Source organism: Heptranchias perlo, chromosome 5 (genome assembly GCF_035084215.1).
Source record: "Heptranchias perlo isolate sHepPer1 chromosome 5, sHepPer1.hap1, whole genome shotgun sequence".
NCBI lineage: Eukaryota > Metazoa > Chordata > Chondrichthyes > Hexanchiformes > Hexanchidae > Heptranchias > Heptranchias perlo.
The window spans coordinates 11,143,139-11,170,597 of record NC_090329.1 but is presented as its reverse complement, the minus strand read 5'-3'; the positions used below and the strand labels follow the sequence as shown (position 1 = coordinate 11,170,597).

At 41.6% G+C, this 27,459-nt stretch overlaps 1 protein-coding gene across 1 annotated transcript in view; it reads right to left on the bottom strand.

Moving 5' to 3' along the window:
* mcph1 (microcephalin 1) overlaps positions 1-27,459 on the bottom strand; it is a 306,044-nt gene that overhangs the window by 222,800 nt on the left and 55,785 nt on the right. The window contains exon 11 of the mRNA XM_067984009.1: positions 23,271-23,362. Coding sequence (XP_067840110.1) covers positions 23,271-23,362 — 92 coding nt within the window. The remainder of the gene's footprint in view (positions 1-23,270; positions 23,363-27,459) is intronic.

The following is a 27,459-nucleotide window of genomic DNA, read 5'->3' as shown; positions in this document are numbered from 1 at the left end:
TCCACTGATCAGTGGGTTGATAACTAGACCGCACAAGTTTAAGATCATCAAAAGAAAGGGAGAGGTTAGGAGAATTTTATTTTAAACACAAAGGGCTGTTAGGACATGGAATGCCCTACTCCTTAAAAGCTTTTTAAAAAAAAGAGAAAATGGATAAATTCCAGAAATTTGTTTTAAAAAGGTTATTGGGAAAAGTATGAGGAAGGGGACGAAGTGGTAGCTCTTTTCACAGAGGTGGCATAAGTGTGCTGGACTGAATGATCTCCCGTGTTATAAAATTCTATGATTCTATGTATTTCCCTCAAAAATTTGAACATTTTAGTAAAAACCAACCCTCAGTTTTGTCAGTGGCATGGGGCAATTCGAGTTGGGTCTCACTCTGCTAAACAGCCAATGTATTTGAGAACAGCTTCATATGAAAAATGGGGATTGCAATCTTGAACTAGACTGGGAGATTCTCGAACTGTCTGAACCCAAGTAACAATCTGCATCCTTGATGATTTCACTAAAGTTGCCTCAGGTCATCAATAAATTTGACATTTTTACTAAAACAAAGCTATTTCTGGTATGTAGGTTGTTTGCTTCCCTTTTAACATAGTTACATAGGTGTTGGCATGCTTTAAGCTCAGTACAGTCTTTGCAGAATAAGACATTAAGTGGGTTCATAAATATTAAGTTACTATATGTTGCCAGGTACATTTATCCACGACACACATTTTCAATTGTAAATGCTCAGAATTTTTTTTAAAGTTTGAATCCTACTAGTTTCTAAGTAATTCTCTGTGTTCTCTTTCAAGTGCTGATCAAGCTGCTGTGCATTTCCTGAATTTTGTTTTTATTAAAAAGAATGTTCTATACAAAACAATCTTCAGATGCTGTTTCTAGGGTTAAATCACTGATAGAGAGAGATTATAGTTTCTTTAGAACTTAACTGATTTTCATCCTAAGATTAACAAAGCATTGACATATACATCTGGCCTAGCATAAAACCTATAGCCAATTCTTAGATAGCCAAACTTATAGATAATTCTTGATTCAACCATTAGGCATTTAACACAACTCAACTATTTCCTGAGAGAAATGTTTCATGAATGCGACTGGTTGTAACAGGTAATCTAGCAAGAGGAAGTGGGCATGATTTAAATTTTTTTTAACACAGCTAATTCAATTGGTGTGGCTGAAGTAACCTCTCTCCCATATTTTTCCAACACTGATTGCTTGAGAAAATGAAAAGAAAACAAGTCCATCAGAAGAAACAGAAATCCCATGAACAATCGCTGCACACAAGTGCATTCCTTGCTGGTTTAATATGTATTTTTATACTAATTTACAGATGAAATGCAATTTTGCAAATGTGATAAATACCTTTCAAACATGAAGGTACTCTATACTGACTGTCTTGCCTGAGTCAGAGGGTTGCCGGTTCACGTCCCACTCCAGAGACTTGAGCACAAAATCTAGGCTGACACTTCAGTGCAGTACTGAGAGAGCTCTGCACTGTCAGGGGTGCTGTCTTTCAGATGTGATGTTAAACTGAGGCCCCGTCTGCCCTCTCGGGTGGTCGTAAAAGATCACATGGTACTATTCAAGACGAGCAGGGGAGTTCTCCCCAGTGTCCTGGATAATATTTACCCCTGGATAATATTTACCCCTCAACCAACATCACTAAAACAGATCATCTGGTCATGATCACATTGCTGTTTGCGGGATCTTGTTTGCAAATTGGCTGCCGCGTTTCGTACATTACAACAGTGTCTACATTGCAAAAAATACTTAATTAGCTGTAAAGTGCTTTGGAACGTCCTGAGGTCGTGAAAGGAGTTACATAAATGCAAGTCTTATTTATTATACCTGCTAGATCAAGCATCTGTATTTTGACCCCTACATTGAATACAGTCTACTCAGTTTAATTCAGAATTTTAAAATCTGTAATCCTTGGTTATCTGACCACTGATTTAATCCCCTTTGGGACAGTGACAACATGGATACAAAATTGGCTAAGAGACAGAAAGCAGAGAGTAGGGCTGAACGGTACTTTTTCAGACTGGAGGGAAGTATACTGTGGTGCATCCAAGGGTTGGTATTAGGACCACTCTTTTTGATATATATTAATGATCTGACATGGGTATGAAGGACATAATTTCAAAGTTTGCAGATGACACAAAGCTCGGAATTGTAGTAAACAATGAGGATAGTAGCAGGCTTCAGGAGGAAAGAGACAGACTGGTGAAATGCGCAAATGAAATTTAATGCAGAGAAGTATGAAGTGATGCATTTTGGAAGGAAGAATGAGCAGAGGCAATATAAACTAAATGGTACAATTTTAACGGGGGTGCAGGAACAGAGAGTCTTGGGGGTTCACCTACATAAAGTTTTGAAGGTTGATAAGGCTGTTAAAATATCGTACAGGCTTTATAAAAAGAAGCATCGAGTACAAAAACAAGGAAGTTATGCTAAATCTTTATAAATCACTGGTAGGCCTCAGCTGGAGTATTGTGCCCAATTCCAGGCACCACGCTTTAGGTAGGATGTCAAGGCCTTGGGGAGGGTGCAGAGGAGATTTACTAGAATCGTACCCGGGATAAGGGACTTCAATTATGTGGAGACACGAGAGAAACTGGGATTGTTCTCCTTAGAGCAGAGAAGGTTATGGGGAGATTTAACAGAGGTGTTCAAAATCATGAAGGGTCTCGAAAGAGTAGATAGAGAGAGAAATTGTTTCCATTGGCGGAAGGGTCAAGAACCAGAGGACATGGATTTAAGTTGATTGGCAAAAGAACCAAAGGCGACATGAGAAAAAACTTTTTAAAAAACACACAGCGAGTGGTTATGACCTGGAATGCACTGCCTGAGAGGGCGGTGGAGGCAAATTCAATCGTGGTTTTCAAAAAGGAATTGGATAAGTACTTGAAGGGAAAAAATTTGCAGGTCGACAGGGAAAGGGCGAGGGAATGTGACGAGCTGGATTGCTCTTGCAGATCAATGGGCTGACTGACCACCTCCTGTGCTGTAACCATTTTATGATTCTATTCCATGATTCAATGTTGGACAGCTATTTTGTGATCACCCGAGGGCTGGTGTGAGATCAAATGAAGGTATCCTTGGACTGGTAGTTTCTTCCTCCATTTGGAACGTTCAAAACATGTAGCATTAATTGTGAACCACCACATGGAAGCTTACGCCATTGATGTTTATTGAGGCCAGCAAATCTCCAGGGTATACCATCTGGACTCATGGAAAGGTTACAGCATGGAAGGAGATCATTCAGCCCATCGTGTTCACGCCAGCTCGATGCAAGAACAATCCAGCGAGTCCCACTCCCCCGCACTGTCCCCATAGCCCTGCAATTTCTTTCCTTTCAAGTACTTACCCAATTCCCTTTTGAAGGCCATGATTGAATCTGCATCCACCACTCCCTCAGGCAGTGCATTCCAGATCATAACCACTCGCTGTGTTTACAAAAAAAAAGATTTTCCTCGACACCTTTGGTTCTTTTGCCAATCATCTTAAATCTATGTCCTCTGGTTCTTGACCCTTCCATCAATTGGAACAGTTTCGCTATCTACTCTCTGTCTAGACCCTTCATGATTTTGAATACCTCGATCAAATCTCCTCGCAACCTTCTCTGTTCCAAGGAGAACAACCCAGCTTCTCCAGTCTTCCCACAAATCTGAAGTCCCTCATCCCTGGAATCATGGCAGTAAATTTCTTCTGCACCCTCTCTACGGCCTTCACATCTTTCCTAAAAAGTGTGGCGTCCAGAACTGGACACAATACTCCAGTTGTGGCCAAACCAGTATTTTATAAAGGTTCATCATGACTTCCATACCTTTGTACTCTATGCCTCTATTTATAAAGACCAGGATCCAGTATGCTTTTTTTTTTAAAGCCGCTTTCTCAACCTGCACTGCCACCTTCATTGATTTGTTTACATACACCCCCAGATCTTTGTTCCTGTACCCCTTTTAGAATTGTGTCCTTTAGTTTATATTGCCTCTCCTCATTCTTCCCACCGAAATGTATCACCGTGCGTTTTTCTGTGTTAAATTTCATCTGCCACGTGTCCGCCCATGCCACCAGCCTGTCAATGTCCTCTTGAAGTCTATCACTATCCTCCTCACTGTTCACTACACTTCCACATTTTGTGTCATCCGCAAATTTTGAAATTGTGCCCTGTACACCCAAGTCCAAGTCATTAACATATATCGAGCAAAGCAGTGGTCCCAGCACCGATCCCTGGGGACCACCACTGTACACACCTCCCTCCAGTCCTAGAAACAACCGTTCACCACTACTCTCTGCTTCCTGTTATTTAGCCAATTCTGTATCAATGCTGCTACTGTCCCTTTTATCCCATGGGCTTCAATCTTCATGATAAGCCTATTACGCGGCACGTTATCAAATGCCTTTTGAAAGTCCACATACACCACATCAACTACGTTGCCCTCATCTACCCTCTCTGTTACCTCATAAAAAAACTCAATCAAGTTAGTTAAACATGATTTGCTTTTAACAAATCCGTGCTGGCTTTCCCTAATCAATCCACACTTGTCCAAGTGACTGCTAATTCTGTCCCTGATTATCGTTTCTAAAAGTTTCCCCACCACTGAGGTTAAACTGACTGGGCTGTAGTTGCTGGCTTCATCTTTACAACCTTTTTTTAACAAGGGTGTAACATTTGCAATTCTCCAGTCCTCTGACACCACCCCCGTATCCAAGGATGTTTGGAAGATTATGGCCAGAATCTCCGCAATTTCCAATCTGGCTGTGAGCTACAGTAACAATTTTGAACCTCTTTCTTGAGATGTGAACCAGGAAAAAATTTTAGTTTAAGACAGAAGCTCCCAGACAGTTGGGTCCCAGTAAGTAATGAAAATAAAATCCCTTTCTTCCCCAAGTTGTTGAAACAGACTTTTCAACTCACCCTCATTTCAAGGGTAACACCTACATTTTCAAATAGCACAAATGTAGTCCAATGACTCTAATAGAGTTTTCTACAGCAGGGAATTCGGGCTATAAGCACCCTTGGATTCAAAGTAATTCATTGTAAATATAGATGTAAAGGAGCTGTATTGAATTTATTTGGCAATCAGGAGGTGCAAAATATCTGATGTTCCACAGAAATGCAAACCACAAGCAGCTGCACTAAGCACCCAATAGGGCTAGCAACCAACGCATGTTTATATTTAATATGAATACTACCTACTTTGGGATTATAATCCCTTTCAAAACTACAATACTGGCCTTCAGTGCCAATTCCAAATTTGAGGCCAGTGGCCTTGACTCAACATGCATCCGAAGACACGAAAACAGAATCAGCAATACCACGAAAGAAGAAGCATGGAAGAAAGTGAAACCACACAGGACTAGTATGAGAAAACCTATGATGTACTGAATTGAAAGTACAGCACTCGAAGTAAGAAAAGGGGGTTTACACAACATAAATAAAATTAAATTCAGTAGCAGATACATAAAATTTACCAGTTAACATTCTTGTTACCACTGGAAAATGGGCTAAAAATAGCTCTCCAAATTTAGAAAAGTATAGATAAACCTACTCTACAGCAATGATTGTATGTGGTACTGGAAACAGTTGGGGATTGTTAAGATGGCATGCATATAAAGGAAGGAGTCAATAGGCTGTTCAAACCCAAAGTGGTAGAGGGACACTTTTTAAAAAAAAATGCGTGCAAAAAAACTCAACCACTTCCACTTATCTATTTCAATATATGCAGAATGTATATTTTTGAATAGCATTAATCCACTTTTGAATTTAATTACAAATAAAAAAATGTTTAAAAAACAACCATTTCCACCTATTGTGTACAACTTCATGGATGGAAGGTATCGCAGGAGACCACTATTTAAGATATTGAGGTAAATTAATCCTGCGCCTATAAACTTAGGTTAATATCTTGATTTGACTTTTATCTCGTAACATATGTTTCATTTATTTCAGAGAACCTAATTCCATGGGTATTGTTCATTTTCACAATAAAAAGAGATAATGTAGCTTTAAATCAATATGATTACAATACTATTTCAGATTTATGAGGCAATCAATTTAGAATTTCACCTAGGGATTGTAAAAATGAGTAAATGTATTTTTTGCCCCCAGTAGGCTGTTATTACTTTCTTAACTCTGCACCATCAACTGTCTGGGGCATTTAAAATGTTTCTGGCCAGAAAAGTTTGCTCGACTGGGCACAGAGAATTGTCTTCCAAGTATTATTTTAAAAGAAATTTAATGCAAAAATTAAGTGCAACAACTTACTAATAATGCAATAAATCTTAAAACAAAACTCCAACTCATAACTACTATACAACCTGCTCAGAGCTCCCTGTGCTGCACAAATTGACTTCTTTAAAAATAAAACCAAAACACAGTTTCACAGGGCTACTCAATTTTATTTCTCTAACAATAATACATTATAAACCTCATTTTCTGTAATCATTTCCTCTGGTTTAAGGAAAGACTATTTCCTTGCCCAATACTCAAAAAAAAAAAGCTGATGGTAGACATTCGAACCTGAATAATTATAGGCCAGTTAGTTTAACATCTATGGTCGGAGAAATTTTGGAATCCTAAATTAAAGATTAAGAGAAAGGAAAATTGTGCTCGACACACCCATTAGAGTTCTTTGAGGAAGTGACAGATATGGTGGATGGGAGAAGTGTAGCAGATGTGGTGTACATGAACTTTCAGAAAGCTTTTGACAAGGTACCACACAGGAGACTATTGGAAAAGATGAAGGGGTTTTGAATTAGGGAAAGGTCATCAAATTGGCTTAAAAACCTGTTAAAAGGGCGGAAACAGAGTGTTAAGGGCAGATTTTCAGAGTGGTTGGAAGTGGGTAGCGGTGTCCTACAGGGTTCTATTCTGGGACTGCTTCTGTTCATTATGTACATCAATGATTTGGATTTTGGGCTAGAGGGAATGGTGTCCAAATTTTTCTTAGACGATATTAAAATAGGAGGCATAGTAAATAATTGAGAGAACCAAAGGAAGCTGCAAGACGACATTGATAAGAGTGGAATGGGCAAAAAAGTGGCAGATGGAATTCAATGTCAGTAAGTGAGAGTGATATAATTTTTAACCAAAACGTACTTTGAATGGGAGAAAGCTGGGTGATGTGGAACAGCAGAGGGATTTGGGTATTCAGGTTCACAAGACATTAAAAGCAGCACCTCAAGTGGATAAGGCCATAAAAACAACTAATTCAATACTGCTTTTCATGGCAAGAGGTAAAAGTCAGGATGTAAAAGCTTGTTAAGACCACGGTTGATGCACATTGGTCAATTTTGGACGCCACACTATGGGAAGGATGTTGAGGAAATAGTGCAGTGCAAATTCACCAGGCTGCTGTCTGATGTGAGGAAATACAAATATGAAAAAAATGTGAGAAATTGGGTTTATTTTCAAGAGAACAGTGGAGATTATACAGTGATTCAATAGATGTGTTTAAAATTATGAAGGAATGGAACGGAGTAAATAGAAACAGACTACTTTCAGTAGTTGAGGGGTCTAGAATTAGGGGATATGATGAGATTAAATTTAAGATTTAGGATAGAGCAGGAGAAACTTACTTTTTTCTTTTTACGCACAGGATTGAGCCTCTAGAGTGCACGACTGGAGTTGGTGATTGAAGCAGAGGCCATGTCAGCATTTAAGATCAGATTACATGGGTAGTTGAAGGAGGAGAGGACAGAGGAATATGGGAACAAGGCCGGTACGTGGGATTAGGACCACTGCTTGCATGGACGATAAAAACCAACATGGTTGGGCCAAATGGCCTGTTTCTATGTTATAATTTCGATGTAATTTTATATAAAAATTGAGGGGCTGCTTTTGAATCAAGGTCAAAGGCTGAAACCACAGCATTAGCAATTGCAGGAACCTGGTTCTTAATATATACTTGTGTGATGTGGATGGTGGACCTGAACCCCTCCAAAATCAAATCTCTTGTACACAAACTCCTCTCGACTCCAAAACTGTGATAGTACCATCTAATCTTCCTCATCTCTATGAACAGCACCGTTCTTTATACCTTGCTATGGAGAGCTGATTACTTACTAAATATATCTACAGATTTCCCTAAATAAGGCACCATGAACAAGGCGATGTTGTCCAAAAGAAGAAATTCCCATCACACTTTGGGGGGATTTTCTATGTATTCAACGTAACATTGCTGGTATTCTTTAGGCAAAGCTCTCAATTGTCATCCATGAAGGAACATGATGTTTTTCCATTTTGCAAAAATGCGATTCTCTTCTGGTGGTAATTAAGCCATTCCATCGGAAATCAATCCTAACAATATCAATTTATCACCTTAATAATCAAATAGACCTCTTGACCCCACATACCAAATCGGGAAAAATCCAAATATGTCCAAAAAGGCGGTTTTAATGGGTCATTGTTGACCTTCATTGTTACAGTGCTTCTTTCTCACCATAGTAAAGCAGCCTCCAATCCAGGAAATGCCGAAAAAAAGTCCTGCAAATAAACAGATGGTTGAATGCCATCTTCAGAAATTGAAAGACTTGGCAAGTGGTTTAAGAAAGGGGTAATGATGTAAAGAACAACAAGAACTGTACCATTCAACCAGCAGGACAAGTGCAAGACAGCCACTGCAAATAATAGTACTCAATGAGCGAGAAAGGTCTCTGGTCCAATTGTTTAGCTATAAGAGTCGAGTGGAGGTAAAGGAAGCCAACATGGGGCAATCTACCACTGAATCATTCAAGTGTCTTCCCTTCTGTGGAATATTTTGTCTTTTGCACCTCAACTAATAATGAAGCTTAGCCTATGGTAATAACGTGTCAGCCTTGCCCCAGTGGTAGCACTCTCGCCTCTGAGTCAGGAGGCTGTGGGTTCAACAGTAATGAAGAAAATAATAGCACTAAAGAGTGACAAATCCCCAAGACCAGATGGTTTCCATCCCAGGGTTTTAAAGGAAGTAGGTGAGCACATTGCGGATGCCCTAACTATAATCTTTCAAAGTTCTCTAGATTCAGGAACTGTCCCTCTCGATTGGAAAATTACACATGTCACTCCACTTTTTAAGAAAGGAGAGAGGGGGAAACCGGAGAATTATAGACCAGTTCGCCTAACATCTGTTGTGGGGAAAATGCTGGAGTCTATAATTAAGGATAGCGTGACTGAATACCTCGAGAATTTTCAGTTAATTAGAGAGCGCCAGCATGGATTTGTGAAAGGTAGGTCATGCCTGACAAACCTGATTGAATTTTTTGAAGAGGTGACTAATGTAGTAGACAGGATAATGTCAATGGATGTTATTTATATGGACTTCCAGAAGGCATTTGATAAGGTCCCACATAAAAGAGACTGTTAGCTAAGATAGAAGCCCACGGAATCGAGGGAAAAGTACGGACTTGGTTAGGAAGTTGGCTGAGCGAAAGGCGACAGAGAGTAGGGATAATGGGTAGGTACTCACATTGACAGGATGTGACCAGTGGAGTCCCGCAGGGATCTGTCTTGGGGCCTCTATAATTCACAATATTTATTAACAAGGCTACGGACCAAATGCTGGAATATGGGATTAGAGTAGACAGGGCTTGATGGCCGGCGCGGACACGATGGGCCGAAGGGCCTCTATCCGTGCTGTATAACTCTATGACTCTAACGACTGAGATGAAGGCATAGAAAGTCTCATATCTAAGTTTGCCGATGACACAAAGATTGGTGGCATTGTAAGCAGCGTAGATGAAAACATAAAATTACAAAGGGATATTGATAAATTAGGTGAATGGGCAAACTGTGGCAAATGGAATTCAATGTAGACAAATGTGAGGTCATCCACTTTGGATCAAAAAAGGATAGAACAGGGTACTTTCTAAATGGTAAAAAGTTAGAAACAGTGGATGTCCAAAGGGACTTAGGGGTTCAGGTTCATAGATCATTGAAGTGTCATGAACAGGTGCAGAAAATAATCAAGGCGGCAAATGGAATGCTGGCCTTTATATCTAGAGGACAAGAGTACAAGGGGGCAGAAGTTATGCTGCAGCTATACAAAACACTGGTTAGACCGCACCTGGAGTACTGTGAGCAGTTCTGGGCACCGCACCTTGGTCAAACAATTTACTTTGAAAAGATACTAAATTTAAAGGCACTGAATTCCAACCCTCACATTAGAATCTATAAGCCAAAAAAGGACAGAATGAGCAAAATCACAGCAATACCATACATACAAAAAAAAATTACCTGGACTTGGGTATAGAGGGTATATTTCAAAGTTTACAGATGATACGAAACTCAGAAACGGAGTAAACAATGTGACGGATAGTAACAGACTTCAGGAGGTCATAGACAGACTGGTGAAATGGGCAGATATATGACAGATGAAATTTAACACAGAAAAGTGTGAAATGATACATTTTGGTAGGAAGAGTGAGGAGATGCAATATAAACTAAATGGTACAATTTTAAAGGGGGTGCAGGAAAGGCATATGGGATCCTGGGCTTTATTAATAGAGGCAATATAATGGCTAACCCCCAAAAACGGACCCTGGGATCGCGATGCATGATTAACCCACGCTCGTTGGTTGCCATGCAGGCAGCATGTAACATTCGTGCTGCCTGATGATTTCAACGATCACTGCGTACAACTAGTGTTACCTGCACTGTTGATTGGCTGCACGCACCAGCAGGGGGCCCCGATATCGGGAGTGGCCAGCACTACTGAAAGGCAGCCTGCACCTCTTCAAGGGGAGGTGCACTGTGGCTGCAGGAAGTGGTGGAAGTCAATTGTGAAGTGATTCTGTGCTGCAATATATTGAACAACGGCTGAGCCTGCGAGACAGCGTGCACCAAGGTTCTCGGATGATGCACTGGAGGCCTTAGTGGAATTGGCGGACAGAAGGAGGGGCCTCCTATATCTGCAGGGGGACAGGAGGCCCTCCAGACATATGCTCAAGAGGCAGTAGGAGGAAGAGGTGGACAAGGTTAATGCCAGGAGCATAGGCGCCAAGAACATGGACGCAGTGCAGGAAGAAGTTTAATGATTTGACACGAGTAAGTTCAACTGTCAAGTAGAATATCCTACCAATTGCACCGCGCACTACACCCATCATCCCCACCTACCAACAAACTCTTTCAATCAGTACTCAACTCTTCAAATCAGATACTTCATCTCATCCTCACACATTACCACTGTTGCAAGCCGCACACCCGCAACTCATAGGTCACATACACGGGCAGCTATTCACCATGACAGCCAGATCATCCAAACATCTTGCAGGACACTTACTGACACACTAACCTCTTCCTTGCAGGAGAAGGCACATAACAGTAGGCAGCGAGAAAGAACTGGAGGAAGAACAGGCGTGCCTACACATCCTAACTCCCATGAAGGAGATAGTGCTGGCCATCGTTGCAAGGGCCATTGCTGAGGCCGTGGCCACTGGCGAAGCTGGAGGTATCAACGACGAGGGCCTCTGCATACTGAATTCTCCTCCTTGCTTCCCACTTCTCCCTCATCCCAAAATCTTTTCTGACTCATGTGCTGCAGATGGTGTAAGCACGCACATCTTACTTTCTCCTCTCCCCGCACCACAACTCAACCCGTTTCCCCTTTGTCACTTCAGATACCCAAGAACTGGAACCTGCCCAAAGGAGGCAGAAAAAGATAGGATCCCATATGCCTTTCCTGCACCCCCTTTAAAATTGTACCATTTAGTTTATATTGCATCTCCTCACTCTTCCTACCAAAATGTATCATTTCACACTTTTCTGTGTTAAATTTCATCTGTCATATATCTGCCCATTTCACCAGTCTGTCTATGACCTCCTGAAGTCTGTTACTATCCGTCACATTGTTTACTCCGTTTCTGAGTTTCGTATCATCGTCACTCGATCTTACACTCTCAGGCGCCAACTCAGAAACTGACACTGTGCATAGTTTAGAGGCTAGGATAGAGGAGGGATCTGCACGCGGTGACACACCGGGCACAAGTCCGCAGGAGCCGGGGGGGGGGGGGGGGGAACTGATACCTCAGATGCCAGCTCGCCGGGAGAGATTGCACACTAGTTCCGCTACAGAGGAATCAGATGATGTCTTTGATGGGCCAGGCTCCAGAAGGTGGCTGATGGGCGTACACGACCAAATGCTTGGTGCACTGGAAAGCCTGCGCACAATGTCAAGAACAGAAGAAATAGTAGGCCATCCAGCCCTTCGAGCCTGCTGCGCCATTCAACAAGATCATGGCTGATCTTCTACCTCAATGCCATTTTCCTGCACTATCCCCATATCCTTTGATGCCTTTAATATCTAGAAATCTATCGACCTCTGTTTTGAATGTACTCAATGACTGAGCCTCCGCTGCCCTCTGGGGTAGAAAATTCCAAAAGATTCACCACCCTCTAAGTGAAGAAATTTCCCCTCATCTCAGTCCTAAATGGCCTACCCATTATTCTGAGACTGTGACCCTTGGGTTCTAGATTCCCCAGCCAGGGGAAACATCTTCCTTGCATCTACCCTGTCGAGCCCTATAAGAATTTTGTATGTTTCAATGAGCTCACCTCTCATTCTTCTAAACTCTCGAGAATACAGGTCTAGTCTACTCAGTCTCTCCTCATATGACAATTCCACCATCCCAGGAATCAGTCTGGTGAACCTCCGTTGCACCCCCTTCTATGGCAAGTATATCCTCTCTTCGGTAAGGAGACCAAAATTGTACACAATACTCCAGGAGCGGTCTTACCAAGGCCCTACATAATTGCAGTGAGACATCTTTACTTCTGTACTCAAATCCTCTTGTAGTAAAGGCCAACATACCATTTGCCTTCCTAATTGCTTGCCACACCTGCATGTTAGCTTTCAGTGACTCATGTACAAGGACACCCAGGTCCCTTTAAACATCAATATTTCCCAATCTCTTACCATTTAAAAAATACTCTGCATTTCTGTTTTTCCTACCAAAGTGGATAACTTCACATTTTTCCACATTATATTCCACCTGCCATGTTCTTGCCCACTCACTTAGCTTGTCCATAGCCCCTTGAAGCCTCTTTGCATCCTCCTCACAACTCACATTCCCAACTAGTTTGTGTCATCAGCAAACCTGAAAATATTACATTTGGCTCCCTCATCCAAATCGTTGATACAGATTGTGAATAGCTGGGGCCCAAGCACCAATCCCTGCGGTACCCCACTAGTCACAGTCTGCCAACCTGAAAAAGACCTGTTTATTCCTACTCTGTTTTCTGTCTTAACCAATTCTCAATCCATGCCAGTATATTACCCCCAATTCCATGTACTCTAACTTTGTTCACCAACCTCCTGTGTGGGACCTTATCGAAAGCCTTCTGAAAATCCAAATAAACCACATCCACTGGTTCCCCCTTATCTATTCTACTAGTTACATCCTCAAAGAACTCCAATAGGTTTGTCAAACATGATTTCCCTTTCATAAATCCATGTTGACTCTGCCAAATCCTATTATTATTATTTTTTTTAAGTGTCTTGTTATCACATCCTTTATAATAGATTCTAGCATTTTCCCCAATACTGATGTCAGGCGAACAGGTCTGTAGTTCCCTGTTTTCCCTCTCCCTCCTTTCTTAAATAGAGGGGTTACATTTGTTACCCTCCAATCAGCAGGAACCATTCCAGAATTTATAGAATTTTAGATGACGACAACCAATGCATCCACTATCTATATAGTCACCTCTTTCAAAACCCTGGGATGTAGATCAGGTTCTTGGGATTTATCAACTTTCAGTCCCATTAATTTCTCGAGTTCAATTTTCTTACTAATACTAATTTCTTTCAGTTCCTCATTCTCGCCAGACCCTTGGTTCTCTTGTACTTCTGGGAGTTTTTTTGTGTCTTCTTCCGTGAAGCCAGACACAAAGTATGTGTTTAATTTCTCTGCCATTTCCTTATTCCCCATTATAAATTCTCCCGTCTCTGTCTGTAAGGGACCCACATTTGCCTTCGCCAGTCTTTTCCTTTTTAAATACCTATAGAAGCTTTTACAGTCCGTTTTTATGTTTCTCACTAGTTTACTCTCATATTCTATTTTCCCTTTCTTTATCAATTTCTTGGTCCTCCTTTGCTGAATTCTAAAATGCTCCAAATCCTCAGGCTTACTGCTTATTTCTGGCAACCTTATATGCCTCTTTCTTTGATTTAATACTATCTTTAATTTATCTTGTTAGAGAGTCCAGCTCCAACTTAGCACAGGGATTGGCCCAAAACTTGGAGCCCATCCTTTCCCACATGGAATGGGTGGTCACCTCCACAGCACACCTGTGGAACCCACAATGATGCAGCATCTGATGACTGATGTCACAGCTTCCACTGCAGCACAAAATCTGCCATCTAACGTCTGACTGCTACCTTGGAAACTCAGACCGCAGCTATTGTGGTTCTGGGTGCCATTGTTGAAAGGGGCTTCCAAGGCAGCACAGCAGTCCAGCAATCTGTTCTCCAACAGATCACCAGAATGGCTGAGGCACCACCCCCGGAGAATGCAGCAGAGCCATGGATGATGAACCTGCAGTCCTCTCTCAGGATGACAGCATTACTGCTCCCACCCCTGCCACTCCACCAGTGCCCTTGCTGTTGCCAGTCAGTCAGCCAGCCCAGACTGCTGCAGCCCAGGCCGAGGTGGTGCAGTCTGAAGCCAGGCCTTCTCGGCCCAGAGCTGCTTGAGGTCGTTCTCCAAGGCCACCTGCACACTCCTCAATTGAAGGTCAGCAGTATTCCACCACCAATACCCCAGCCACTGGGGATGCACCTCAGAGCAGCACTAGGAAAGGTAAAGGCACACGCACGACAGGCACTAAGGGAATGCACAAGGGTCAATAGTCTCATCTTGTTTGCATCATTTCATGTGTTAATTTATAAATGTGGATTTAAATTTGCATTTGGTGCTGATTTTTATATCGGTGGTGAACTGAGGGAGGAACCAATGTGTAATCATAAGGAAGACAATTTGATGGTCATGTGACAGGGGAAAGTTAAGGAGTGTGGGACTGTTGGTGAATGGAGAAGTGTCATTGAGGCTACTGGTGTCGCTCATTAATAATCTGATCATGCAAAGCCCTGGCAGACAGGGCCCGTCAAACTTGTAGCCTCCCTGCCTCTTCCGGTTCTCGCCTAATAGGCGGTGGCAAAGGCTGCTCCCTCATAATGGCGAGGTTGTGCATCATGCAGCAGACAACGGCAAATCTTGATACCCACTCAGCTGAGTGCTGAAGGGCTCCTCCAGAGTGATCCAGGCAGCGGAAACGTTGCTTGAGAACACCTGTGTTGTGCTCAATGATGTTCCACGTGGCAGATAGGCTCTTCTTGAGGGCCTGCTGTGCACATGAGCATGCGTTCCGGACCGGAGTCATGAACCATTTCATGAGGGGATAACCCTTGTCGCCCAGTAGCCAGCCTTTGACTTGCCGTGCTGGTTTAAATATAGGTGGCATAGAGGACTGCCGCAGGATGAAGGAATCATGACTGTTGTCAGGGTAGCAGGCATTGACTTACATGATGCGCTTCGTGTGGCTGCACACCAGCTGCACATTGAGGGAGTGGAATCTCTTTCTGTTCATGAATATGGCTGAGTTCAGATGTGGAGCGCGCAGGGCAATACGTGTGCAGTCAATGACACCCTGCGCCGTGGGGAAGCCTGCAATACGAGGAAACCCTCGTGCTCGCTCCTGCTGCTTGTCTCTGGCAAGAGGGAATGCGATGAATCTGTTTGAGTGCGTACAGAGCCTCAGTGACCTCCCTTATACACCAGTACACTGCAAATTGCGAGATGTTGCTTATACCTCCAGCATTAGCCTGAAAACAGCCAGAGCTGTAATATTTAAGTGCCACAGTTACCTTGACAGCCACAGGCAATGCTTGTCCTTGCCCTGTTTTGAGGCTGCAGTTGTGGTTACAGCAGTTGCCAAATTTCAGTCACGACCTCTTTAGTGAACCACAGATGTCCGATACCTCATTTTCAGCGATAACCAGTGCAAGAGAATTGGTCCCTGAAGACCCTTCTTGGATTATGGCCTCCTGCTGAGTGTCCTACTCCTCCTCCTCCCTCTTCTAGAAGCTTTTTGTGCTCTGCGTGGCCTCTCCTCATTCTCCCAGTCATGTTCAATTCCCAGAGGAAGCCCTAGCAGGCTATCCATGTCTGAAAGCAACTTTTTCCAGCGCACTATTTTAAATGCCACTAACAGTACTGCAAGACCAGCCAGACCACTCTATAGAATATTGCAACTTTAGCCAAGTATCGGAAACTTCCAAAAACACATACAATTGCACCAGCAGCCAGAATAAATACTCCAGCAACTAACCTGTAACTCCTGCATGATCCCTTTAAATAGCTCAGGTTGTGGGGGGTCCCTCATGTTGTTTAAATCTCGTTCAGCTGTGCGAGGTTAAGACAGTGTGTTGGCTGGAGCGTGGAGTTTAAAAATGTCACCGTCTGCTTCAAATCAGCGTTGCACATTGATTCGCATCCTAATCTCCCTATTCTATTTGCTGCCAGCGTTAGTTAGGTGCACATGTGCAAACCCCTTTACCAAGATGGCGTCCTGCACACTTCGTGTCGGAACTGTGCGCGCGCATCTCGGACGCCATTTTAGGAGTTTAGGTGTGCTCGCAGAGCCGACAAAACGGGCATCACATGGCCCAATTTCGTCTCGATAGTGTACAAAAGCAAGGAAGTTATGCTAAACCTTTATAAAACACTTGTTAGGCCACAGCTGGAGTATTGTGTTCATTTCTTGGCACCACACTTTAGGAACAATGTCAAGGCCTTAGAGAGGGTGCAGAAGAGATTTACTAGAATGGTACCAGGAATACAGGACTTCAGTTATGTGGAGACTGGAGATGCTGGGGTTATTCTCTTTAGAACAGAGAAGGTTAGAAATTTGATAGAGATGTTCAAAATCATGAACAGATGGGTCAGTAACCAGAGGACACAGATTTGAGGAGGTCGTCCAAAGAACCAGAGGTGACATGAGGAAACTTTTTTTTTATATATAAATGCAGCGAGTTGTAATAATCTGGAATGCACTGCCTGAAAGGGTGGTGGAAATAGATTCAATAGTAACTTTCAAAAGGGAATTGGATAAATACTCGGAGAAAAAATAGCTCTTTCAAAGAGCCGGCACAGGCACTATGGACTGAATAGCATCCTCCTGTGCTGTATCCACAATGATATTATGCATGCACAGTGTATACTTGACTTTCTAAGTGATCTGAAAATTAAGAGTGTTAACAAAGTATATGATGGAGGGAGAGAAAGGGAGGGAGAGAGAAAAAAAAGAAAGCAAAATAAAAAATATTGAAGCAGAAATTGATGTCCATGTGCAATGTCACAGATATCAGATCTTGCACATTTAAAATTATATTTTTGTACCACCATGTAGCACAAATCATATCATGTACCATGTCTCACATGTAAATTTTTGCTAAGGTGACAAAACTGCCCTAATTCCCCTCTTAAAATTAAATTTCACTGTCTTGAAAATTACATCTCCAACACAAAATGACTCAAATCTTTCCGCAACTGCTTTATGAACCACTCTCATTTTGTCAGCTAAAATGACCAGAGAACATCATCTGTTTCTCGCCACATTAAGTATTTTAGATTTGAATCGCCTTATCCGTTTCATATAGACTGGAAGCTTTCCTGTATCACTTAAATCCTAGAATAAAAATTTAACTCAATCTTCAGGGGTTTTTTTTAAAATTAAATTTCTCTTGGGGTCTTGTTGAAATGTTACCATTTTCTTGTCACTGTCTTTCTATTACTGTCACTTAGTGGATGCAGTTTCTAATATATTCCGTTGCTGGTTCAGATTATTTTAAAAGCCTCTTTCATGTAGTTTGGTCCCTCTTTCTCCCCCTTCTAATCTAAGAGTCATGAGGTCTTAGATTCAGATGTGTGGGGCGACAAACAAATGAGTTCTAACAACACAGACATTCCCACTCACCGTGCCTGTCTGCTCCTAAGTCCCTGCTGACTGGAGGAGGCCGTCCTCTCTACTTTGCGGCTCCTGAACCAGCATAACAATATGTATTAGTATAGTTCTGTAACCCGGATAACCCTACACAATGAGAAATTGAAACAGTTTTCTGTAGATGTGCTATTTTGAGAATGGGCTCAGGCAAATTGTTGAAGTATAAAAGTTTTACTTTTTAACCTGGCATTTGCTGGTCTTACTGAATTTTGCAGATGTGTAGGCCCATGAGATTGTTCACCAGAAACTGCATTTATTTGTATCTGCTCTTTTTTTTTTAAGAAGCCTCTAAGACTGAATGTCACGTCAAAATTCAATGTGACTTCGTTATTACAAACTTTTTGATGGATATTTTATACTGAAAATACAAAAAAAGTGAAAAACAAACTTTTCAGGATATAGTAACAATTGCTTGTAGTCAAATCCTTTAACATCTCACAGTTCTCCAAGGTGGTAATGAGAGAAGGAATTCAGCACAACAGGCTCCACTCCAGTCAGTTTTCACTGAAAAGAAAACAACTATTTCTCAAAAATGTATCCTATGATTAGGAACTCCCTCAGTGGCCTCATGGATAGAGCCACTGCTCTGCATAACACTAAACCACATGAAAATTGTTTATTTCTATTGATTATATGGATATTTTGATTACCCATCACGAGAGACTGATGTGAGAAATGATATTACCCTGGTGCAAGAAAGATTCCTCTTGTAAGACTGGATCATTGGAGCAGTTTAACAGCTATACCCTATATTTAACCATAACTGTCCTGCAAGTGCTTGATCCTGGGAAATCAGAAAATGGCAAACTTACTCAATAGTTACTTTATAATCAGTCTTCACAGCAGAGGATGAGGATGAAGTACCGGAGATACAAGGAAAACCAGAAATAAATCAAGGGAAGGAACCAACTAGATTCAACATAAGTAATAAAAAAATGGTGATGGCGAAACCAATGAGATTAAAGATAGACAAGTCTCCAGGACCCGATGGTTTCCCAGGGTATTAAAAGAAGTAGGTGTGGAAATTATTGATGATCTTCCAAAACACACTCGATTAAGGAATTGTCCCTTGGATCGGAAAACTGCCAATGTCACTCCATTATTTAAGACGGGTAGGAGAGATAAACTAGGAAATTATAGGCCTATTAGTCTAATGTCAGTTGTGGGGAAGTTACTTGAATCTGTTATTCGGGAAAGAGTGACTGAGCACTTGGACAAATATGAGCTGATTAGAGAAAGCCAGCATAAATTTGTAGAGTCAGTCATGTCTAATGAACCTCGTTGAATTTTTTGAGGAGGTAACTAACATGGTAAATGAGGGAGTGTCCGTGGATGTTATTTATATGGACTTCTATAAGGCATTCAATAAGGTTCCACTCAAGCAACTATTTACAAAAATGAGAGCACATGGAATTGGAGGCACCCTATTTGTTTGGATAGGGAATTGGTTAGGAGGTAGGAGACAGAGTGTAGGGATAATGGGTATGTACTCAAATTGGAAGAATATGTTATTGGTGTCCCCCAGGGATCTGCATTGGGGCCTCAGCGTTTCACTATATTCATAAATTACTTCGATGACGGAATAGAGCGCTACATATCCAATAGGAACAGAAAGTTGCGAAGGGACATTGATAGATTAAGCGAATGGGCAAAACTGTGGCAGATGGAGTTCAATGTGGGGAAGTGTGAGGTCATCCACTTTGGACCTAAGAAAGATAGATCAGAGTATTTTCTAAATGGTGGGAAGCTAGGAACTGTGGATCAGCAGAGAGATTTAGGGGTCCAAGCACAGAAATCACTAATAGCTAGTGGACAAGTACAAAAAATAATTTAAAGGCTAATGGAATGTTGGTCTTTATCTCAAAAGGGGTGGAAGTTATGTTCTAGCTGTACAGAGCTCTGGTTAGACTTCATCTGGAGTACTGTGTTCAGTTCTGGGCACCGCACCTCAGGAAGGATACATTGGCCTTGGAGGGGGTGCAGAGTAGATCCATCAGAATGATACTGGGGCTAACAGGGTTAAATTATGAGGCCAGGTTGCATAGACCAGGCTTGTATTCTCTTGAATATAAAAGATTAAGGGGTGATCTAATTGACGTGTTTAAGATTATCAAAGGAGTTAATAGCTAAACTATTTCCTCTTTGGGGGAGTCCAGACCAAGGAGGCATAACCTTAAAATTAGAGCGAGGCCGTTCATGGGTGTTGTCAAAAAGCATTTCTTCACACAAAGGGTAGTGGAAATCTGGAACTCCCCCCCCCCCCCCCCCCCACCCAAAAAGCTGTTGAGGCTGAGTCAAATGAAAATTTCAAAATAGATTTTTTGCTAGGGATATGGAACCATGGTGGGTAGATGGAGTTAAGATATAGATCAGCCATGATCGAATTGAATGACGGAACAGGCTTGTGGGGCTGACTGGCCTACTCCTGTTCCTTTGTTCATATCCTGATGATAGTTGCAAAATGGCTGCATTTCATTACACTAAAATGCCTCTCCTTCATAAAAACCATATTCAACACACCTATTGGCAAGTTAGTAGATTCAAAAAAATATGAAGCACACAAATATAGAATTGCAGTTATAGGAATATCAAAATGAAAAAATGTATACTGAAAAATTTGCTATATGTGCACCCCAAGATTTTCTTATTTCTGCTTCATTAACTCCACATTGCAAGTTTTCGGGCAAAAAACGAGGAAAAGTGGACTCAGCACTTAAAAAAAAAATCTACAGTATTAAAACTGAATAGTAGTCATAATTCTTAAATTATTAAACTTAGATAAGATTATTTCAGCACTACAATATACTAATTGCTGCACTGTTCACATTTTTTATTTCAAATAAGCAATTTGGTACAGGTGTACGAGCTTGAGCATTTAAAGCCTCAAGTCTCCTGGCCAGTGCCTTTCCTGAGATCTTGAAGCCAGTGCTATAATTGCTGTGTTCAACATGTTTAAGAGAGATGATTTTCCATATATGATTGACTCTGATAAAGACTTTTTAAAAAAAACAGAAGCAGGCTGATATGAGAAGATAAACAACAGTATGCCTCACGCACTCCATGCATCACAGGAATAGCAACCCCAACTCAGCACCATGCCAAGACAAGTTAGCGGGGTTCCAATGCACTGCCTCCTCTCCTTTTAGCCACCTCTAACAAAACAGCATAACCCTGATCCTTGTAATACTTAGACTGGTACAAAAAACGATGTCAACAAACACATGGCACCTTTCTTGCACATTCTGTGTACAATCTAAGAAAAATTCAACAAAAGAAAATCGCTTGGGCTGGGAATTCCAATAAAAAGCTGCTAGAATTTCTTTCAGCCATTTCCGAATGGAACCCTCCAAAGCCTGGACATCTAACTGTAATTGGTGTTGTTACATTTCATCATGGGAGGGGAGTTACAGTGAGTTGCTTGCTGTAACACCTGACAGTGGTCCTCTTAATCTTCACCATGATGGGTGATAATCTTATTTTCCTTTCTTACATGTGCTGTAAAGTTGGCATCCTGCTGCTTCTACATCTGATGTGCCAGGAAGCAGCTCAGCTTGTCTTCATGATCATATTTGTGTAAAAGCCTCTCTGTTCCACTTGAGAGTGTGTCATTGATTTCTCCTTTACATTTGAAGCTTGTGAAGCTATGTTCACTGATTTGAGCTTAGGTCCTAATTGTGTGATTTTAGCTTCCAGCTTCCACTGTCACACAGCTACTAACATTTTGCCAACAGTATCCTGTCAAAAGGAATTTTACATTCTCCCATTCCTTCTGGCACTTGAAAAATTCCTACGGCCTTTCAGATGAAGGCACACACCCCTTCCAACTGAAAAAGAGAGAAAACACTTGTGCATTTTTTGGTTAACTGGATATTTGACATGTGAAAACCCATCATTATTTTCAAGAGTCTCCAAATCAAGCTGAGAAATCTACATGTTGAATTTCTGTTTGGCCGATACTGATTGCACATTCTCTTCCCCATTGGTGCACAGCTCACTTAGATAAGTCCTACAGAGCTTAAGCACAGTTTGGTAAAGCCAATGATTAGGGACCTTCAAGTGTGCACTGAAGTACTGCAGGAGTTTAACCAGTTAAAAACACATGACTTACTAGTACAGATAAGCTCGCCACTATTTGTCTAGATAGGACCACTCTACCCATTAGGTCACTGGCTTGCAGGGTTATTTAGAGCCAAGCAGGAAGAATCCGGGCCCCCAGTGAGATATCCTGCAGGTTTAATTAGTGAGCCAAACTGCTGGTCAATCATTAACAGTGCCCTGGAGTACTGTAGACCTGCCTGGTTCAGGTAACAAATTACCCAGCCACAGAGGATTCAACTGACTTCATTTCCAATGCCTGACGTATCATCTTGAAGCCAAAGAGATCCCACTCATCATCCCCCTCTCCCCAAGAAGCATAGTCACAGTTGGTCATTTGACAACTAACAAGGGCAGGTTCAGTCCTTGTTAGGTGAACAGCAGGTGCCAGGAATTCATTAGCAGCCATGCTGATATTTTGGATGTCCAAGTCCACACCCACATACCAGGGAGTACGGTCTCCAGTCGCTGCCTGCTACTAAACATTTCCAACTATCAGTGGAACTTCTATGCTACTGGCGCAACTGTTCCACATACAAATTAATCTTGAACTATGCAGTCCTTCATGACTGAATTCCCTGTTTTCCTTCCTTGTCAATAATATTTATGCCATTGCTCAGTGAAGATCTTCAACGCAAGCAACTTTGTTTTTATATTTAATTTTTTTTTGAAAATTGGTGCATAATGAGTTGCAAAGAGATTTTTAGGTTGAAGCGTAAATTCACTAGATCTTCGACCACAATCAGCAGAAACTGGGGTGAATTGGTGATCATCAGCATTTACAAACAAAATTTTTGCATTCTATTGCAATATATCGCATTGTTAAAATGTCTCTGCAACCTTGTATTTCAAGTTCAAATTTAGTTAACTACTACATATTCCTCAAAGTATTAAGAAGATATTGTGAGACACTAACACTTGAAAATGACCCATTCACACAGCGATTCAAAGTAGTGGAGGTCCAACACAAAATTTAACTGCTGCTAGAAGACCTCAGCACCAATAGGGAATGTTGCATATGCTGCAAAATGTTTTCAAAGTGAGCTAGTCATACCTAACAACACAGTGAGTTCAGCACCAACTTTAAAAAAAATTAATTTAAGCAAAAATTGAAGAAAACCTTTCTCTGACATTATAATTTATGCTAAAAGAACTTAATTGTGTATAATATTCAGTAACGAGCTACACTAACCTTTACACGTTTCCCCTCCTTTCTCTTTGTCTTCCACTTGCATCCAATGGTTCTATTTGTTAGTTCAGTTATGTTGTGTTTCTCATTATTACCTGGAAAAAAACAAGTTCAACTGAAGTTAGTTTATTGCATCCAGGTTTAAATTGTCACAAAAGCAAGTTTTAATTTTGTTTTGGAAATTATATTTCAAGTTGACCAAATTGTGTTTCTTTTACACAAATAATCGTAATGTACAACAAACATAAATGAAACCAGAACATTTTGGATACACAGAGCAGGTCCATCTGCACCTGAAGAGAGAGAAAATGGTTCAAGATTTTGGTGAAGATATTTCCCAGAACTAGAAACCGGAAGACAAGTAAATCCATTCACAGCATTGAAAAAAGGGGAGGGTAACAATGCCCTGTATCCTGCAAAAGAAAAACAGAAATACAAAACGCATTGAAATTTATATATATGTAAATCCAATATATGGTGGCTTTCCAAATCCCAATTTGCTCCTAAGATAGTCACCCTAAACTACGATGGGAAGCACTTTTAAAAATCTGTCCCAAAGAACTGTTGGTAACACGATTTCTCTACAATAAGCACAAACATTTTAATATCAGTTAAGGAATCAGAGAATCTTCTCAGTTAACCAAGGCTCTAATTTAGTTTTTCAAACTCGACATTAATGAAGTCAGTGCAGCATCTAATGATAAAACCTGCAAACAAGAAGCGCTGATCTCTACTTTCATAATTGTTTATATAAATATTCTAACACTAGTTGATCTTCCATGCCACTGCCGGAGCAGTCAAGACCAATTTGAATTTTTCAGGTCAAGCAGGGTTAGAGAATGGGGAACCAATTCGGAGGGGGAAAAGGGAGGAGGAGGCGGCGGTGGAATATCGGGGAAGGTCGAGAAGGGGAGTGGCGAGAGATAGGAAGGTGGAGATGGAGGAGGCAGTGGGAGGGGAAGTAGAAGAGATTGGGAGAGAACATGAGGGGCAGAAAAGGGGAATAGAAGGGAGTGAGAAAGGGAGTAGAGGAAGAGGAATTCAGGTCCATGGGGTTGGGGGATTGAGGCGTGGCTAGAAGTACTGCATGTGGGAGGGGGAAAGGTGCTGGGGGGTTGGCAGCCAGCAGGTAGGTTGGATCAGGAAATGTAGCCAGCATAGGTGGGAGGGGGAGGGGGGGGAGGTTTAAGAGTGAGACATGGACAAAATCTTGCTAGGGGTGTCGTACATCTGCTCAGTGACAAATTCGTACGGTTTGCTTCGAGACTTTATGGATTCTCAGTACCGCGATTTTGACCTGAAAGCCTGATGCTTCGGATACCTGTGTGTTCAGTGAGGGGCTGTCAAGTAATGTTAGGTCCAGCCCCATTGTAATCAATTAGTCATGTAACGTTACATTTATAGTGCCACCTTAAAAATGGTGAATATTCTTGATTTTAAATATAGAATTGATTGAAATTGGCAAATAAATATTAATTTTTACACTTTTTTTCAGCGGTACTTAACATGAAACAAATGATTAACTTCTGACCTGGGTCAGTGTTTGCAGCTCCACTGGCTAATACTATACCCAGAATGGATACTTCACAGGTAATGAAAAAGTATGAAACTAATTACCGTTTAGAGAAAAACTTACTGCATAAAGAAAATCTGATGGCAACTGCAAATTAAAGTCATAAAATTTTATTTTTTGGTTATATTTACATTCACTTTGATCACCACACAATTAAAAACTTGATCATTCATATTCAAACTTCATCTTCAAAGAATACTCCAAGGAACTGTTCAGTTGTCAAAAAAAACAGTAATTCTGAATTTAAAACAGAATTACCAACATGTTTCTGACTTAAATGGGGGCAATTCTTCCTACTGCTCAGCATTACAATCTTCCACCCCAATATTGGTCACCCACAAACACTCAATCCCCACATTGCTGGCTCCTCCACCTTCTGCAGCAACACACTGATGCAGCAGGTTCTCATGCAGCCAAGAACAGCAGCTGGGTTTTAACTTATAATTTCATATTTACACAATTTCAAAGAGTGTTTTTCACTCACAATTTAAAGGCCGAGATAGTCCAACCTTCATTCTCGTGCGGTACAATGAGATGGAGAAGGAACAGTGCTAAATCTGGCATCTGATAACGGCAATGGAATGGGCAGGAATTCAGGGTGGAGACAGGGTTCAGGGCAAATGGGGTCTGGCAAATGTGAGTGAAGGTAAATAGGGCTACAGTTTATAGTGTATAGGTATTACAGCACATGTGTGAGGTGAAGCAAGTAAAAATGAGACCCTAGTTACCATGATGGGGCGCGATCCAATTTAAATATTACATTTTAAAAATAAAATTAGTTTGAACGATTGAACAAAGACAGAGTCCAGTTGTCATTGTAGACACCCATGGTTTTTCAAATTAGCTGTTAAAACACTACTGCTTCACAGTGTCCCAGTGTAAAACAATCGAGAGGGTGCTTGCTCCCAATTGCTATACAGTGACCTCTGCTGGAAAGTGCTTGTGTAGGCATTAGGTGCTTTACACTTTGCACGGCTGTTGGATAAAGCCAGCCTATTATCTTACAGCTCTGCCATTTATTTGGAGATCCCTGCACTGTCCTAAACAAATTTAACATTAGTAAAGATTAGTAAAGAAAATGTACTGGAGAAATTTTTTTTTACAATTCGTTCATGGGATGTGGGCGTTGCTGGCGAGGCCGGCATTTATTGCCCATCCCTAATTGCCCTCAAGAAGGTGGTGGTGAGCTGCCTTCTTGAACAGCTGCAGTCCGTGGGGTGAAGGTTCTCCCACAGTGCTGTTAGGAAGGGAGTTCCAGGATTTTGACACAGCGACGATGAAGGAACGGCGATATATTTCCAAGTCAGGATGGTGTGTGACTTGGAGGGGAACATGCAGGTGGTGGTGTTCCCATGTGCCTGCTGCCCTTGTCCTTCTAGGTGGTAGAGGCCGCGGGTTTGGGAGGTACTGTCGAAGAAGCCATGGCGAGTTGCTGCAGTGCATCCTGTGGATGGTACACACTGCAGCCACTGTGCGCCGGTGGTGAAGGGAGTGAATGTTTAGGGTGGTGGATGGGGTGCCAATCAAGTGGGCTGCTTTGTCCTGGATGGCGTCGAGCTTCTTGAGTGTTGTTGGAGCTGCACTCATCCAGGCAAGTGGAGAGTATTCCATCACACTCCTGACTTGTGCCTTGTAGATGGTGGAAAGGCTTTGGGGAGTCAGGAAGTGAGTTACTCGCCGCAGAATACCCAGCCTCTGACCTGCTCTTGTAGCCACAGTATTTACGTGGCTGGTCCAGTTAAGTTTCTGATCAATAGTGACTGGAGAAATTAATGGGACTAAACGCCAACAAATCGCCAGGACCTGATGGTCCACATCCTCGGGTTCTAAAAGAGGTGGCTGCGGAGTCAATGCGGTTTTATGAAAGGGAAATCGTGTTTGAAAAATCTATGAGAGTCTTTTTGAGGGTGTAACCATCAGGGTAGATAAAGGGCAACCAGTGAATGTAGTATATTTGGATTTTCAAAAGGCATTCAATAAGGTGCCACACAAGAGGTTGTTACGCAAGATAAGGGCTCATGGAATTGGTGCAAATATATTAGCATGGCTAACGGACAGAAAACAGAGTAGGAATAAATGGACATTTTCGGGTTGGTAGGTTGTAACTACTGGGGTGCCACAAGGATCAGGGTTAGGGTCTCAGCTATTTATGATCTATCTTAATGACTTGGAAAAAGGGATTGAGTGTAACGTATCCAAGATTGCTGACGATACAAAGCTAGGTAGGAAAATAAACTGAGGAGGACGCAAAGAGGCTGCAAAGGGATAAAGACAGGTTAAGTGAGTGAGCGAGAAGGTGGCAGATGGAGTATAATGTGGGGAAATGTGAAATTATCCACTTTGGTAGGAAGAACAGAAAAGAAGAATATTTTTTAAAATGGGAGACACTAAGAAATGTTGGTGTTCAGAATGATTTGGGTGTCCTTGTACACAAATCACAAAGTTAACATGCAGGTACAGCAAGCAATTAGGAAGGTAAATGGTATATTAGCCTTTATCACATTGGAGTATAAAGTAAGTAGGTCTTGCTGCAATTATATAGGGCTCTGGTGAGGCCACACCTGAAGTACTGTGTACAGTTTTGGTCTCCTTACCCAAGGATATACTTGCCTTAGAGGG